This window comes from Temnothorax longispinosus, chromosome 11 (assembly GCF_030848805.1).
Source record: "Temnothorax longispinosus isolate EJ_2023e chromosome 11, Tlon_JGU_v1, whole genome shotgun sequence".
Lineage (NCBI taxonomy): Eukaryota > Metazoa > Arthropoda > Insecta > Hymenoptera > Formicidae > Temnothorax > Temnothorax longispinosus.
In genome coordinates, this window is record NC_092368.1 from 12,228,628 (window position 1) to 12,246,925 (window position 18,298).

Consider the following 18,298-nt stretch of genomic DNA (forward strand, 5'->3'; position numbering starts at 1 on the left):
TCTCTCCCTCTCCCTGCCTCCGAGCAGACGAAAATTATGTCCGATAGTGTTCTTTAGACGACTATTTCTCAAAAATAAATACCGCTTGCTATATCGAACTTTATTGTCACACGTTACTAATAATATCTTATACTATTTTTTCAAAAAAATTCTAAGAAAACTGTACTTATTATTCATTAAAATGTCCGTGTCGAGAGAGCTCAACATAGGGATCCCGTGTTAAAAATCGGAACTTTGAAGCTGAATATCTCAAATTTTAGTACCGCAAGGGGCATTGAATAAAACGTCTACGTATAAAACGCGTTTAATTAAACATATACTGAAAGTTTAAGAAAATTTCTAAGAAAACGATTTTGCCGGTGAACGTCCTTAATAACAGGAGTGTTTGAAATACTTTTGCGTTTAAAAAATCGGTGAATTGTTTTTACATACTACATTTAATATACAATTTATTATAACTAATATTCAGTGAATATATTTTACTTGTTATTGTTCAGTTATTATCATATTGACTTGCCAGGCAGAACCTAGTCACTCCTGTCAAAGTACAAAGAACACACTGCCCACTTTTTGGTTATCCACTCTGGTTTTGCTATTTTCAAAACTCTCCCATTCTAAATTATCTTAATCCATAGCTTTTGCAACCAAATACACAGCAAGAATCGCGATTTTTTGTGTCTCTAGGGGAAAACCTTGCCCCTCTGTCTTCTAGGTGTTCACCCATCGCACTTTTTTTTATCACAAACACCGTTATTTCATTTATTATTTATGAAAAATACAAGCGTTATATGTGTTTACATATGACAACTCTAATACTTTCAGGAATAGGCCAGCCATCTTGGCCTTGTGACGTCACGACTAAAAATCCCAATATCTGTCCTTGTATACTAGACAATATCCTTGTCTACATCTTAAGGGGATCCTGCAGCCGTATGATTTACCGACATTATCGTTAATCGATGGATCTTTTAATTGGCTTTACAGAATTGCAAGTTTTTGGTCAAGAATTAAAGTCCGCACAAAAATCTAGGGTGGAAAACGCGATTTTATATCAAAAGCACCAAAAAATTAAAAATATTACTTATTGGGGCACATTGTACACAGCTGTCACCTGACGACAATATTTGCTTAAAACAAAAATTCTACAGTTTATACGTACATAATGTTTATCATCCACCCTTGGGAAAACATGTAGGAATAATATCGTGTAAGTAGAAGTAAGATTCAATGCGTACAAAAAAAGATCCATCTAATAATTATTTTAGTAATGCAAATACGGATGCAGGATGACAAGAAGAGCAGCAACAGTAGTTGCCGGATCTTGCGTAAGATGGCGAGCAATCGAAAAAAGGACAGATGTCATTTCGTTAGACAAAGACAGATATAGAGAAAACAAAATTAGAAAGGTTGACATTATCGACATCGAGGAAGTTCGCCAGTCACTGCAGGATCCCCTTAAGGTGATCCTAAAGCCGTGATCCTAGCCGGTTTTTTTCAGTTTTTTTCTTAGCACTAATCTTTTAATTGGCTTTATAGAAATGCAAAATTCTTGTCTAGAATTAAAGTACGCATCAAAATCTAGGTCATGGTGGTCGAATTTATATCGAAAACGAAAAAAAATTAATATTTTTTGTTATACGTGACGACCACCACATATAAATTCGACCACCATGACCTAGATTTTGATGCGTACTTTAATTCTAGACAAGAATTTTGCATTTCTATAAAGCCAATTAAAAGATTAGTGCTAAGAAAAAAACTGAAAAAAACCGGTTAGGATCACGGCTTTAGGATCACGATATAGACAAGGATAGCTCCTATATTGCACGCACACATACGCACGAATCGTCATATACACTGTACTCTTATATTAGACTTCTAATCTCGATTTGGAGGGTTTATTGATGTTTTGTGCAAATCTTGTTGTGCAATTCAGGGAAACTCGTTTTCACGTTCGTATCAATAGTATATCTTTTATATGAAGCACATCTTGTGATGAGCTGACAGCGATCGCTGTAACTTGAGACGTCATATTAGGATAAATTAGGATAAAAGTAGGTAATGAAATCTGTAATTCCGTAATTTTTTCTCGTTTTCTATATCAAATCGGAGTTTCCCTGAATCATTGATGTATGTACTGCAATTCTGGAAAAGGATTTTTAATTCTGTCAAATTAATACGACGCTACGTGACGACAAAGAAATGTCGGTAAAACAGACGACTCCAGCATCACCTCACACCTCCGCGTAAACGAGTAAATTATCGTAAGTTACTACAGAAGTAGTACACGCAATTACTGTTGCACGATGTCCCATAATGCAAGGATGAAAAAAGACCCAGTGTCTTTAGTTAGATTTATAAAAGCAGTTGAAAAACATTCATATTTATGGAATTATACTTACAAGAGTACATACAGCAAGAATGATATTACAGACTTTGCATGGAAATCCGTTGCAAGCTCTTTTGACATCATTGCAGAACTATAATGCACATTATGGAAATTATAGAGATGTATCCAATATCTTCTTCTCTTTTATCTCAAAAACCAGTAAGCCATAACTAGTCTTCTTTGCTTGAACTCATTGCAACTAACCTAAGGACAACGATATAACCGAACAACCGATAAATGTCTTATTGCTTTGGTGTGCAGTCCGCCTTAGTGTTTCTTTTTTTATAACATTTAGGACGTCTTCAAGACGTCATATGTCCCGATTTGGCACATGCGTATTGTCTGGGTCGTTTCATGAAACCTTTATCACTGACACTGACCTTTTGTCATCCCTGGAGCGCGTGAAATTCTAGCTACTGTCATTCGTGATCGCTAAACTTCTCTTATTTAACAACTATTATAAACTCATCGGCATTTCCGTATTAGAATTTTTGTCTTAAAATATTACAAAAAATTTGTCATCAAAATATTTATCGTCAATTTAGAGACTATATACCCTTATACATACCGTTTCTCGGCGTTGACACGCAAATACTCAGATATCCTGGCGCAACATGTTTCTAGAGTCAAGGAATGTTGCAGATGTGCGAGCAAGTGACATTTTAAATTATTTTTCAGATCACTTGATCATGAGAAGGCAAAGAAAGAAGAACAGGATTTCGAAACGGTGCACAACATGAACGTGTGGGAAGTAGAATTGACTCCGTTTGTCAGACACACGATGAAAATGTGGAATACGTGCATACAATATTGGATGGCTGTGTGCATTTACAAAAGATTTCCTCATAAAGGCTTGAGAACCATCGCCACGTTAACTTTATCCGCCCTGTGGCATGGTTACGCTGCAGGCTACTACTTTTGCATCTGCCAAGTTCCGTTCTATTTATCCTTGGAGGACATCTGTGTTAAATTCTACAATCAATGCGAAGAAAACGGACTTGTAAGTCTTCTATATGTAAATTTAATGACATAAAAATGTAAAACTTGTTTTTCTATTCTTCAACAGTACAAATCTCAAGGAGATATCTTATATATATATTTTATTAGAGGTACAATTAAGTTAGGATAAGAATATACTTGAAAATAATAGAAATGTCAATTTTTAACATAAAAAATAGACTGTTTCTTGCACATTTTGAACAAATACATAAAATAATTTTATAGTATGTTTAAATATCTAAAAAAAAGTCTAAATGTATTCTCTCATGTACTACGTTTACGCGAGCGTTACTTCTGTAGTAACTTACGATAATTTACTCGTTTACGCGGAGTAAATTATCGTAAGTTACTAAAAAATCTCGTTTACGCGAAGGAATTATCATAAGTTACTACAGAAGTAACGCTCGCGTAAACGTAGTAATAATGGCCGAATGATTAGAACAGACGATCGAGAAATAATTTATTTTAAATTTTATTTCATTTGTCACCTGGTAGCACCCTCATTTGATGCATTTGCATCTAGATTTGAAGTAAACAAAAAAAAGAGAATTAATTTGCACTGGATGTAACGCTAAACAAAATCTTTGAAGCACTCTTTATATTTTTTTAACCTTTATGTATCTTCTTTTTTATGATTTTATACATTTTTAATCTTTAAAAAAAAATTGACTATAATTTGATTTAATTGTAAAAAAATTTTTTTATGAGTAAAGTTGCAAAAAAACTGATTTTTTTCCGTAATTAAGACAGGGCTTGCTTGGAAAAAAGTATCGATCGAAATATAACCAATCATATCAGAAAAAAGATTATTGTAATGAAAAAAGAGAGCATAAAGGTAGAAAGTTTTGCCCTATGATTTTACAATCGCATTCTTTTTTTCTTATTTGATCATTATATTAATGTAATAGTTGGAACTATATGTATCAGAGAACATTGCCTTAGATAAATATTCTTTTTCTTTGACGTAATCATTGACTATTCGAATTGTCAGTCTTAAAACTTAAACTTTGTACATTGTGGAAAGAGCTTGATATATAAATTTGAATTACATAACGTCATTTTGATCAGTTTAGATTGAATTTATAAATATCTTAAAATAAATGCAAACATCTCTAAATAAAAAGCAATTTTTCAAAAGCGATGTTCTCACATATTGCAAATATCGATTTGCATGTTATTTGAATGTTGACTGAACGTTACTTATGCTATATTTTTATGATAAAATACAGGGCAGAAAGGCCTGGGGATTCTTCCTCTGGTGGGCGAAACTTACATGCATGGCGTATCTTGGCGTGCCCTTCCAGTTATTGCGCTTCCAGGAAATAATACATTTTTACAAAAGTCTATACTTCTCTGGCCATATCCTAGGGCTTGTAGTGTATCTAGTCTTACGAGTTCTAAAAACTCACTTTCTTAAAAAACATCAAGTGGAAGAACACAAGAAGAAATAATTTTTCTTGCAAGTGTATTAGCTTTAAAGCAGAAGTTTCTATATCAAGAAGTCAGATATCTTGATTTAGTTAAACTGTTGATTAATGGAAACCTATGAATCAGGAGATCAGTTTTCGATTATTTGATAATTTTTTATAAATGTTATATTTTTTTCTTGTATACCTTAGTATTTCTTCTTTAATATCTCAAAAAGTATTAGGGAAATAAAAAAAATTTTCAGACAAAAGTTGATCAAATTAATTAGTAGAAAAAAATTATACAATAAAAATAGTTTTTATTTAAAAAAATCGATTTAAGTGGGCCCCAGATCCAAAATCTAAGTCATTCATCTGATGACAATTTTCAAATCCTACAACTTTTATTAGAAACATTTTTTCAAAAATCCATTGTGTGAGATATTTTGGTGTCTAAGTTAAAATAGGACACTCTGTATGTATGTGGGTGTACACACACACACAGACACACACACACGCACACGTACATGTGTAAAGGTCATAGTGGTGTAAATAAACTTTTTTAAGATATTGACTCGTGTGGATAGATACAATCTATACAATATATAAATTGTATCTATGCACACGATTCAATATTTAGACAAATTTAACTTACACCACATGTAAAACTTTATTACAAAAGTCTTCCCATAACATCAGATAAAGTAACATTTTAATTTTTATATTTTATTGCACAATCTTGTACAGGCGTGACCATAAAATTTTGAACATTAAATAGTCATATTTTTTCGAGTCCATTATTTATGCAATGTATGTACTATTTTCGTGATTTAAAAAAGGATTTAGAAAAAGTAATTCTGTATTATAAAAATATTAAATAAGCGAAAATGATTCATTTTATTGATATTAAAAGAGTGTGAAGACATCGTGTTTTTTAAATGGAAAACAGAAACCTCTGCTTTAGAGTCGCTTTACTTCTGCTTCTGCGAAAGATTTGTTTTCAAGTCGAGACAATTTATTATTCTCCACATGTGGTTTTTATAAAACGGAATCAAAATAGCGATTACTGTTAATATTTTTTACTTGATGCGGGTGTCAAATGTTGGAAGATATCGCAAGTACAAATCCGAGTGCCACTTGTTAATTGATGTTCTACACATCTCTTTAGGATTTGCTACAGGATTTTCTTACGGAAAGGAAGCATCATACAATTATTACGAGAAGCGCACGCTTGTACTCGCGGGAAAGAACTCTGTTTTTTAAAAAAGGGGAAGCTTTTATTCGCTTCTTAACGTAACAATATTACTAAAATGTAAAAGATAGCTGAAACCCGTAAATTATCGAGAAGAGCAATAAAAAGTCTACTTCTTTACTTGATAAATAAATTTTTATTGATTACCTCGCACATACTTGCACATATTTGCACATCTCCGCAATCCATCGTTGCATATGTTACCTCTGTAGGATGAAACTTTATACGTCATTTCGATAAAATATTTTATACAGGGTGTACCGGACTTACTGTATCACCCGTTAATGATAGATTTGAGATTATTTGGAGACAAAAATCCTAATGCCATAATATCGAGGCTGCTATAGTGTTTGAACGGGAAAGGTTTAAATTTCACTAATATGCTTATCGAAATTTTACGCACTCAAGGACGCATGTCAAAACGGCTCTTCCACACTTTACTCAACTCGATAGAAATATTTGAAATTATTATTCACTTTAGGCAATTTTTGGCGTGACTCTGGTATAAGCAACCAAAGGGTACCAAACTGCACCAGAACCAATAGCAGCCACGGATAGCAACTTTGGTATATGTACTAAACCATACCAAACGATCGCCAAAAATCGCCTTTTATTTCTTTGTACACTGTTCGCAAAACCGACGAATATCGGGATGACAATTTGGCAACCTCGAAATTTTGGCATTATGATTTTTGTCTCCAAATAATCTCAGGAATCTGCCATTAAGGGGTGATACGATAAGTCTGGCACAGCCTGTATAGACAAATACTTACATTAACCTGTAACCATTAACCTACCTATAGGTAGGCATTTACACCTGAAAAAAAGACATAAAACAAATATATCAGGGGCGGGGAGGAGGGAGAAAATTTTCAAAAACCCCCGTCTCTTTTAAATTATTTTTAGCTGATATGTGGCGCCGCCGGCCGGGTATTAAACTTTTCTCAGTCAGCCGATGTATGTCGATTGTCCGAGACTGAGAAATGAGCTGATGTCTCGCTAGTGTGGACTCTCTATTTCAATTTGGCTTCTAAATTAAATGCTTTGAAATTACTTTTATCTGTGTATTTTGGACGTTTCTGATATTATATCGTATTATTCATTACATAAAATGCATATGACGATTTAACGATTAAAAGATTTAAAAATGTAAAGCAAGACTTTTATAGATGTAAGTATATATATAGGATAATTTATATATTCATTCCTGTATGTGATCGTTTGCAATTTCTTATTCATTGCCGATTAAAATATTTGCTTCGAATGAAAGTTACTAGTATTAAATAAAATAAACAATATAATTGAAATATTAAAAAAATAATATATTAAACAATATGTCAAAATAAAATTAGAACATACGATACGATCAAAATACACATTTTATTAAAACAATAAAAATGTAGCTTTTTATCACATTTTAACCCTCTATACTTTTGAAACACTAGTGATGTGAAATAATTTATCTCTATGTATATCACGTGGAAGAAAATTCGTTGTATTTTATATTCTTTTTTTATATCAATTTATAATATGGGTGTGAAAAAAATCTTTAAAAAATATACAGGGTATCTCATTTTAATTGTCCCAGACAAATATCTCAAAAAAATATGGAAGATACGAAAAATATTTCAGACAAAAGTTGTAGAATAAGGGAGCCAAATGATGAAAATATGGACTTGACCTTGAGTGACCTTTTTCATTTTCATCATCCGCCTCCCTTATCCTACAACTTTTATCTGAAACGTTTTTCCTTATCTTCCATATTTTTCGAGATATTTGTTGATGAGATATTAAAATAGGATACCCTGTATGTATAAATGTGTGTGTGTGTGTGTGTGTGTGTGTGCGCGCGCGCGCGCGCGCGCGCGTGTGTGTGTGTGTGTGTGTGTGTGTGTGTGCGCGCGCGCGCGCGTGCGCGTGTGTGTGTGTGTGTGTGTGAGCGTGTGAGCGTGTTGTGTATTCTTCAAGACCAATTTTTGATATATGAGAAATACATTTTAATAGCACTGAATAGAAATCATTTTAAGTGATCAGAATAAATGAAGCATTCTTCTTAACAGCCTTTTTCGATGAATGTGCTATGGAAACGAAACAGAAAAAGATGGATTACGAATAATACGCGATAAGCATGGTCAGGGGGCAGCTCTGTGATGAGGAAGTTGGATCAAACTAAAGATCAGCTAAAATTCTTGTAGGACTTTCGCGTAATCTCTTACCGGCCATCATTTATATAATAGTAATTTATCAAGTTTAATTGCTGATGCTGTTGTGTTTAATATAGGAATAATCATAATAAAAAATTAAGTATATATTCTTTGTAAAAAGTTTTATCGCAACATAGGATATCTCAAAACTATCGAATGTCCTCTCTTAATAACAGATTTCTTGAATGAATTTAGATTCCATTTTCTCTTACATTAGCAAAAATGTCGACATTTTTCTCAATAATTTTCCAGTTGCAAGTAACTGAAAGTAGAAGACTTTTCACGAACTAAATTTCGAGCAGTTAAATTGACAACAAAGCTATGTTTTTAATTCCAAATCACAATTTACTTTAAAAGAATTAGAAGTGATAAGACTTTTCTCGCAACAATTTCGTTAATGAAAAATCGACGCTAAAGTCTATCAAGATCTGTCAAGGATATCTGACAGTTTTCAAACATCTTAATGTAACGCTTCGCGTGCATATTTAATAATAATCTCCATTCAAATAAAATACTTTTCCCTAATTCTATTCGTTTTAGAGCTGCCATACCCCGCACGCAATGTGCGCGGTATCTACCATAGTTTACCGTGAACACGTGACTCCGTTTATCGATGATCGATCGATGAACATGACGTTCTATGAATCAGTCGCCTCTCTGTTCGCGAGGTCTGGTGATGATCTGTCACGCGATGCCTAGAACCCGACACCGCGCTCATGACGACGCCCGAAGTCGGCAGTGGACCCGCGATGGCTCTTAACTTGCAGATGAACTGGCAGATGATCTATCCTCTCTTTCTACCTCTTTCTCGCTCGATATCACTCTCTCTCTCTCTCTCTCTCTCTCTCCCTCTCGCTCTCTCGCCCTGATCTTTTGCAAACCCGCCTTGAACGAACCACCGGATCACCAGACCATCGCACCGGAACGGACCGCATCGCACCGCATCGCACCGCACCACCAACACCGCTCTCTCTCGCTACTGCAAACTGCTTACAGCCCCCTGCTACTCGGCTTACTGCTTACTCTCAGCTACCCCATCATCGGCTACACCCGCGCCACGCCACTCCTTTCCACCGCCTGTGGCACCATAAAATCACAACTTAGTTATCAGAGAATATGGATGTCGTATCCGTGTGTGAGTTTTCTCTATTTTTTGGGGAAGAGGCTGTAGGGGTACAAGTGCGAATAGACCGAATAGAAACGAGAGGGAAATTGTTACAATCAAAATGATTTGATAATATATCTTCAAATTTAATTGCACTGTTATAAAAGCGATTAGATCGACTTTGCATATCAATTTCTAACATAGAACATAGTCTCGACAAGAGAATCACACAAAAGACTAATGTATAGAACATAAATTTAGTGTATGTACACATGTGCATGTGATTTTTACATCAGATTTTTACTCTATGCAATGGCGTTCAAATATATGTAAAGAACATTTAGATATAAAAAAACTTGGGTATTTACATTTTAAAACATTTCAATACAAACATTAAAAGATGTGTACAGCATGTGTACTATTTATGAATTGCATAATTATACGATATAAAATGGGCACTTTGATTGTAACAATTATATAAAATATACGTGATTAAGTTCTGCGCGAGAGCTTAATTCAATACCTCGCAACAAACCACCTCTGAATCCAAGGATTTACAAGCTTCCAAGCTTCGTGCCTCCTAGTTTTCCAAAAGATGCAACAATTCCAAGAGCCGGCCAATAGATTTATATTCTCACTTTAATAATGTATACTAATATATTTTCGTGTGTATGTGTATGTATGCGCGCGTGTGTATGTTGGGCGATCTAAAGTAGGAGAAGAGAAAGGGGTTAAATAAAATCCCCTAATATATATATATACATATATATATATATATATATATATATATATATATATTAGGGGATTTTATTTAGGGGATATATATATATGTATATATATATATGCATGAAATATATATGGAGTATATATGGAAGCGAATAAAAAACATTTACTTCGCCAGTAAATAATTAATTTAATTAATCTACCCTATTGGCTATCGTTATAATAGTCATGACAATACGACAATTGGTCAATTGGACAATTGGTTTTGGTCAGATTAATCGTCAAAATGTTTCAACTATGGATTTTGGTCTTTCTAAATTGATGCAGTTTTGATGCTTATATTATAAGCACCCTATTTAAATAATTTAATGTATTGCAAAAAATATTTTACCTTACAGCCAGCTGTAAGTATCAAAACTACATAAATTTAGAAGAACCAAAATCCATGGTCGAAATGTTTTGATGATTAATATGACCAAAACCAATAGTCCAATTGACCAATTGTCGTATTGTCAAGACGATTATGATAACCAGTAGGGTTGATAGTTTTTACTGCTATATATATACTGCTATATATATTTTCTGATGCACGGTTACATTAAAAAAAAAATTTATAGAAAGTACTATTAAACATTAAGCTATTCAGATTTCTACCATATTATCTTTGTCTATCTTATCTTTGAAATCGCTTTTGAGAAAATCAATGGACAGTCACTCTAAACTATTTGTATGTGTGCGTACGTGTGTGCGCGCATGTGTGTATGTATGTTTATACGTATGGATAATTATTTTATATTAGAAATGCATATATTTTATATATATATATATGTATGTATGGATATCCTGTACATTATGTATCTAATATAAATAATGTTATTATATACATACATATGTAGCCCATATGTATAAATGTATATGTGTACTATGCATTCAGGAAGAAATGTGTATTTGTAGAAAAAAATGTTAAACATCTTAAATTAATTTCTTGTTTACACACGGTGGATGTACACATTAAATTGTACGTATTAAAAGAAAAAAGAACATTTTTTTTTCTTATGTCACTCAATGAATTATGTCTAGTACAAATAAGTTGTATTACTTTTCGTTTTACCTGAAAATATTTCGTAACTAATCGTATTGCGCAAGACTAATACGAGTTTATGTGATTATCCTGCTTGTTAGTAAAGCTAATAAGCACCGGCAGCTTTTTTAATAGTACCCGGAAAAGATTTGTATTAAAAGCTACTTTACGATACACTTCGTTCCTAACAGTTATATTTTAATTAAAAAATTATTTTGATAAATAACCTAGAATCAACCACATTAAGATCCACAAAGGAAAAACAAGGGATACGTAGGCAGTTTTGTCTTCTCAGCAATTCACTGCGCTTTATTATAAATGAATCTACGATGTGCAAACTTACATGAACGATTGCCTATCAACGCAAAACTTACTTCTAGAACTGTATTGTCGTGCGTGAAAACAAACCTAAAAACTTCGAATCCATTCTCAGTTATTAAAAGATTTCTCTTTTGAGCCTAGTACGCACACTTAAAGACATTGTTGACAAACATTATTTGTAAATTATGGAATATTAGGACAGTTATCGAAATACTTTTCAATTCTTGAAAAAATTATTGCGTTTTAAGCTTTTAAAAAATTATACTTTTATTTTATTTCATATAAAAAACTATCGTTATTCATTATTGTAAACATATCGCATTAATATATTTTATCTTTTTTATAAGAGCTATAGAAAAAATTATCATATAAACATTTTTTGCATCGTATTTTAAATCAATTGTTTGCCTACATGGAGTAAAATGACAGACGACATTAGATTAATAAAAATATTAATTTTCGTCGAATATTAATTGCTTGTCAAATTAATGTCAACAAAAATGACAACCTTATTGACATTAGATTAGTAAGAGCAAAATATTATTAATTTTATCAGATATTAATTGCAAAGTTTGTATCTACATAATGCAACTCTTTTACATTCATTCCCCAAATTTTGAGTCTCACTTGATAAGATTCAGTTACAAATCATGCTCATCGTTTATAATATGTTTCCAAGAATTTTCGAGTAAATTTTATTCACAAACAATGTTTATCAATATTATTTCAAAGTGTGTACTAAGTTTTCCAGTATAACACTATAATATACTGGTAAAGAATAGATGCGATTTATAGAAAGTAGAAGAATAAAATGTCATAAGGATCTTTTTGCTTCCAGTTTGTAATATTAATCTCCGCCGATGAAAAATATAACGAATGATACATGTAGGTTTATAGATTTATGAAATGTAATACATAAAGTCTTATATCATAAAATTTACCAACTACAATTTCTTATTGAAATATGAAGAACAATCCAAAGCTAGATCGTCACGCGGAGCAAAATCTATTGAATTTTTATTAATCAGTTTGATCGTGAAACAGGAGTAATGATAGTTGTCGTTATAATGAAACTATGTATACAGCGCGAATAAAGAGAAGCACATAAGAAAAATAAGGGAATATTTATGTTATAGAGAAACTATATAATCACGTATCCAAATTGACGAAATACGTAGTATCGATTCAAATATATATATATATATATATATATATATATATATATATATATATATATATATATACACACATACATATATATATCTGTTTAACATGTATGTATTTAAATGATAGAAGAACGTGAAGAAGCGTGCGAGTGTTGCTATAGAGGGTAATGGAATACCTTTTTTTCTTTTAATCTCAACATAGATTATTCGGCACTCGTTGGATACGCGCGCACTCATTCTTATTCTCTCGCACACTCTTCAATCAGCTTAGTCCCTGGAAACATACGTGACAATTGATCACTCATGAGAGAAAAACGATTCGACGGTTTGTTACTCGATCGGGAAAACTCGATCGTTTTATAGTCTGAAATTACTTTAGATAATTCTCACCTGGATTTGGAACGACTATCTTTCTGCCTGTCCTGAGACTTGCTGCGCGAGCGTGATTTGCCGCGCGAGCTCTTGCTGTCCGAACGAGAGCGACTACGGCTGCGGCTGTAGGAGCGCCTGCGATCTCTGTCGCGGCTACGCGACCTGCTACGAGAGCGAGATCGCGAACGTCTGCGGTCTCTACTTCTACTTCGTGATCTGCGAACACGTTCGTATAATCTTCAAATAAACGAAATATCTGAGCGAAAATTGATAATCCATTTGTTCCATCTGCCTCTCTCGTCTTACTAATTTAACGATCCTAAAATGAAAGCAATGAAAACTCACCTTCCACGACGACGACTTCCACGGCTGCGATGCGGAGACGTTGGCCGTCCGTATCGTGCCATTTGAACTCGGAGTTCCCTGCCATCCAACAATCGTCCATCCATGGCATCTAATGCGTCTTCCGCGTCGCGCTTATCATAAAATCTGCCAAGAAATATACACATATACATATACAATATTCATATATATATATATATATATATATATATATATATATATATATATATATATATGGGGCATTCCACGCCAATTCGCAAGGGGTCAAACTTTGACCTTTTTATTTTTGATGGCCGCTCGTTTTTTAACAGGTCTTTACAAGTATTAGACCCCTGTTAAATCGTTTCTATAATAAATGTAGCGTTTCCGAAATAGAGCCTGCGCAAAATGAGGACTGCAAAATTTTCAATGAATTTTTTCGCCTATTAGACAACATCTAAGAAAAAAATTCATTGAACATAAAATACGCTATTTAGATCATAGTTTAAAAAAAAAATTATCCCAAATTTTTATAATAATGATTTTAAACTAATAAAGTAAAAAAACACAAAAATTTGAATATCTCAAAAACCCCATTTTCTATTTTTTTGAAATTTATAGGGAATATTCTAGGGAGTATTAGAAGACTTTTAAGACTAGTTGGAAGTTGCGCAGAATTTTTGGAAATTTTTTATAAATTTTTTTGTGAGGCAGTAGTAATATTTGACTCACAAAAGTGTAGTTAAAAACGCGTTTCAGACAATTCTGAATCGATTTAGATATACTTTTTTATTAAAGCATGATGAAGATATTGGCATAGCACACGACAATTGCGATGAATAGTGTGGGAAAGGCGAAAAAAATAGATTTATGAGGAATTTAATTCAATAAGTACATTTGTTTAAGAACATATTATTTATAATTTTATTATTTTGTGCTTAGTATAATCATTCGAAAATGAGTAATCTTTAACAATTAATTTATAATTTTTGGTATGACTTGGTATGACGCAGTGGACACGTTGAGTCTGAGGTATTCTTTTCGTTTGATTGTACCGACCTGTCAAAAATTCGGCGGCGATTTCAAGTATTGGGACAAAAAAAATTATGAAATTGCCGCCGAATTTTTGACAGGTCGGTACGATCAAACAAAAAGAATACCTCAGACTCAACGTGTCCACCGCGTCATACCAAGTCATACCAAAAATTATAAATTAATTGTTAAAGATTACTCATTTTCGAATGATTATACTGAGCACGAAATAATAAAATTATAAATAATATGTTCTTAAACAAATGTACCTATTGAATTAAACTTCCTCATAAATCTATTTTTTTCGCCTTTCCCACACTATTCATCGCAATTGTCGTGTGCTATGCCGAGATCTTCATCATGCTTTAGTAAAAAAGTATATCTAAATCGATTCAGAATTGTCTGAAACGCGTTTTTAACTACACTTTTGTGAGTCAAATATTACTACTGCCTCACAAAAAAATTTATAAAAAATTCCCAAAAATTCTGCGCAACTTCCAACTAGTCTTAAAATTCTTCTAATACTCCCTAGAATATTCCCTATAAATTTCAAAAAAATAGAAAATGGGGTTTTTGAGATATTCAAATTTTTGTGTGTTTTTTTACTTTATTAGTTTAAAATCATTAATATAAAAATTTTGGATAATTTTTTTTTAAACTATGATCTAAATAGCGTATTTTATGTTCAATGAATTTTTTTCTTAGACGTTGTCTAATAGGCGAAAAAATTCATTGAAAATTTTGCAGTCCTCATTTTGCGCAGGCTCTATTTCGGAAACGCTACATTTATTATAGAAACGATTTAACAGGGGTCTAATACTCGTAAAGACCTGTCAAAAAACGAGCGGCCATCAAAAATAAAAAGGTCGAAGTTTGACCCCTTGCGAATTGGCGTGGAATGCCCCATATATATACATATATATATATATATATATATATATATATATATATATATATATATATGCTCAATTTACGCTTCTATATATTTTCAGCAACTTATTTCTTATATATTTTCTCGATGCAGTTGCATGACTCACTTATATCGTATGCAAGATAGACAGTTTTATCTATTGTTGTACGTACAAATAAGATTTAGGATCGCTAATTCTGTATCAAGAATTCTTTTATTTTTCAAAGTTATAACACTTACCAGACATAAAAAAGAACAAACTAAAATTATTATCAATGGAAGCTTTATGTTAACCCTTTGCTCTCGGAAATTGAGCTACGTTCGATATTGTGATACATTTCATTCCAGCAACTCGAATTTCGAGTTACATTTGACACAGATATTTCTAAGAGTTTATTGTATTCTTTTAAGTTATTAAATCTTTAAATATGACGACACAACATAATAAAGTTATTTCATAAATAAAGGGTTTTTATCTCGTTATCGAGTTGGAACAAAATGTTAAATTTATTGCAGAGTTTCAAAGGTTCCTTATTCGAATATGTTTGTGATACAAATGTATTGTATATGTATCAACTCCAAATTTATCATCAGAGAAATTTATTTCAGTAAATTATTAGTATGATGAGTGCAATCACATTCTAATTTTATTAAAAGTCACATTTTATGAGGCATTTTCTAAAACATATAGATATGCTCGAGAAAATTGTATATATATATATACATATATATATATATATATATATATATATATATGTACATATACATACATATAAATATCGATACACAGATACCTCTTATCTCTAGAAATGTATCTAAACTATTTAAAGAAATAAAATCTGCTCAAAAAAAATTTTTTTATATCTCTTGTATAACTGCACTTTAAAACAAACTCATCTTGTTTCATTATACTTAAAAAAATTTTTACTGTAAAAGTATTATATATAAATTTAAAGAATTCCATTAATTTTTTTTATTAGAAAATAAATCATGTTTTACTTAATAATATCATTATCGCTTGTTTATTGACCTACGAGCTTTCCACATCACTTTGCAAATACGCTTGACTTTTGTTTAGTATATCAATTAAAAATTTATAAAACAGTGATACTTTGTTTCTGTCAAAACTTAACAAAGTATTACAGATTAAATATCATAGTGTTTTGTAAAGTAATGATTCTCCGTTACATGCTTCATTAATGTTTAGGCAGAAATCAAGAAACACGGTAGTGTCTCGCGCTAAGTACGCGCGAAGCGAGACCGACCGTGACTCATTTATGCGACGCGACGAGTTGCGAGTACTCGAGATGTTGAGATCTCAATAACGAGTGAACGGATCAAGTTCTAAGTAGGCTTGATCGATAGCTTGGGGTCGATTTATATAATAAAAGTGTTTTTATTTTTCCCTTACATGCCCTATGAACACAGATATTACGATGCAAAGTCCAAATATATGGAATTTATATTTAAGAATAAAGAATACCTAAAACTTTATACATATTTCGAAAGAGGGGAAAAAATTTATATGTTATGAGCAATAAAGCGCCAAGTTTATTTCTAGGTCCGATTGTATAAAAATAAGCTCAGAGTGATGAATTCTTTCGTGTCGAGTCAGTCATTTTCACGACGCTTGGCGACGTATAAAATATGCAAGTTTCGAAAAAGTCGCCACTATACCAAAGATCTACCGTTATTTCATGCTTCATTTGAAAATGTGTCGCGACGGAGTATCGTTTTCAGACGCAAAAATACTGAATTGTGAATTAGCGCTAGCGCACTCGCATCGTGACGTCAGCGTGATCGTTGGCGTCGATGAATCCGAGGTATCGCCTATAAGAGCGGTTAATTAAACGTGCTCGAACACAACGCTCGCGGCGGGGCTGACGCCGTTGGCTGTTGTAACGGCACTCACCTGACGAACGCGAAGCCACGGCTCTCGCGCGTGAAGCGATCCCTGGGGATGTAAATGTCGCCGACCTCGCCGCATCGCTCGAACACGCGCCTCAGATCTTCCGGCGTCGTCCTATACGTGAGATTGTCGACTTTCAGGGAAACCATCCCATCGATGCGGGGCGGCGGCCTACCGTAACTCATCTTTCCTTTTCGAACGTCACGTCCTCGACTGTAGTAAAACACGCGGGATTCTCGTTGACAGATTATAACAAGATGATCACTCCAATCTGTGAGCGAAATCCACACACGAACGACAAAGGGAAAATGGCGGACAATTCGAGTGACGACGGCGAAACATCCGCTGGGCGCTGCGTGACCAGAAAACTCTACTATACAGTGTTGGGAAATCGTAAAATAAATAGGCCGCACACTAATGCGCATGCGTAAGTACGTCATCGATCATGTGACCGAACCATAGATATATTATACAATAGATAGACCATAGGGCACTGAGATATAAAGACCTCCATATAGCAGACAAATTTGATATTTTTTATTTTTTATTATTGCAATTATTTGGGAATCGTTTAGGCAAATTTAGGAATATATTCTCATAGTTTAGGAAATAATAGTTTATTTATAATTAATAAAAGTTAATTGAGCGTATAGTTAGCAGACATAATTTTAAAAACATTCTTTTTTCTTTTTTATTTGGGAAACACGTCTATAATAGGTTTGTTCGCGTTGCTTAAATCCCCAAACATTTTTGCACTTGAAATGAAATAAATATATATTCGGCCGTTGGAAAGAGAGAAAGCGAAGATGCTGAGTGCAAAAAGTGCAAGCAACGCGAATGGAGTGAATGCATGTTTTCAACGTTTGAGAAATAATTTCATCTGAAAATCAAGTTTCATGTATGTATGTACAATGTACATATTATACATACATACATACATTGCCCGTCAACGACCCCTTTCCTGTACCTCTATTCTATAACTCTAAGGCTGCGTTCGGAAACTTCACCCGATTGCACTCGCCGAGGCTCACGCTGTTCGGAAACGTCAGGGTTGTACATACATACATACCTGTGTGACAGAGATGAAGTCGTTCGGAAACTTCACCCG

General features: G+C 33.1%; 2 protein-coding genes across 7 annotated transcripts in view; one reads left to right on the forward strand and one right to left on the reverse strand.

Annotated features, from left to right (window-relative positions):
* Nucleotides 1-18,298, forward strand: part of Frj (membrane bound O-acyltransferase domain containing farjavit) — a 64,873-nt gene that overhangs the window by 18,510 nt on the left and 28,065 nt on the right. Inside the window, exons 5-6 of one of the 2 annotated variants that reach the window (XM_071793433.1) lie at nt 3,068-3,389; nt 4,618-6,179. In XM_071793433.1, the coding sequence (XP_071649534.1) occupies nt 3,068-3,389; nt 4,618-4,839 (544 nt within the window). In that variant the 3' untranslated portion in view covers nt 4,840-6,179. Of the gene's footprint in view, nt 1-3,067; nt 3,390-4,617; nt 6,180-18,298 lie in introns of those variants that run through there. The other variant, XM_071793435.1, reaches the window with a different exon arrangement.
* Nucleotides 7,865-17,511, reverse strand: Sc35 (SR family splicing factor SC35). Of its 5 annotated transcripts, XR_011734408.1 has the most exons (6): nt 17,194-17,509; nt 13,364-13,507; nt 13,037-13,234; nt 12,823-12,920; nt 9,879-9,935; nt 7,865-9,327 (listed from the first exon to the last, which is right to left on the reverse strand). XR_011734408.1 is itself a non-coding variant. In XM_071793436.1 (4 exons), exons 1-4 carry the CDS (start codon nt 17,373-17,375, stop codon nt 9,288-9,290), a joined length of 564 nt encoding a protein of 187 aa, XP_071649537.1. In that variant the 5' UTR covers nt 17,376-17,511; the 3' UTR covers nt 7,865-9,287. The 5 variants fall into 5 exon arrangements, 2 of the variants coding, with proteins under 2 accessions (XP_071649537.1, XP_071649538.1); XR_011734406.1 differs by lacking the exon at nt 9,879-9,935; XR_011734407.1 differs by lacking the exon at nt 7,865-9,327 and having other exon boundaries at nt 9,678-9,935.

Coding starts and splice junctions, on each gene's coding strand:
- Sc35 (XM_071793436.1), bottom strand. CDS start 17,375: ATGAGTTACGGTAGGCCGCCGCCCCGCATCGATGGGATGGTTTCCCTG. Junction 13,235..13,363: donor GGAAGTCGTCGTCGTGGAAG/GTGAGTTTTCAT, acceptor ACGTGTTCGCAG/ATCACGAAGTAGAAGTAGAG. Junction 9,328..13,036: donor GATAGTCGTTCCAAATCCAG/GTGAGAATTATC, acceptor ATGGTGCCACAG/GCGGTGGAAAGGAGTGGCGT.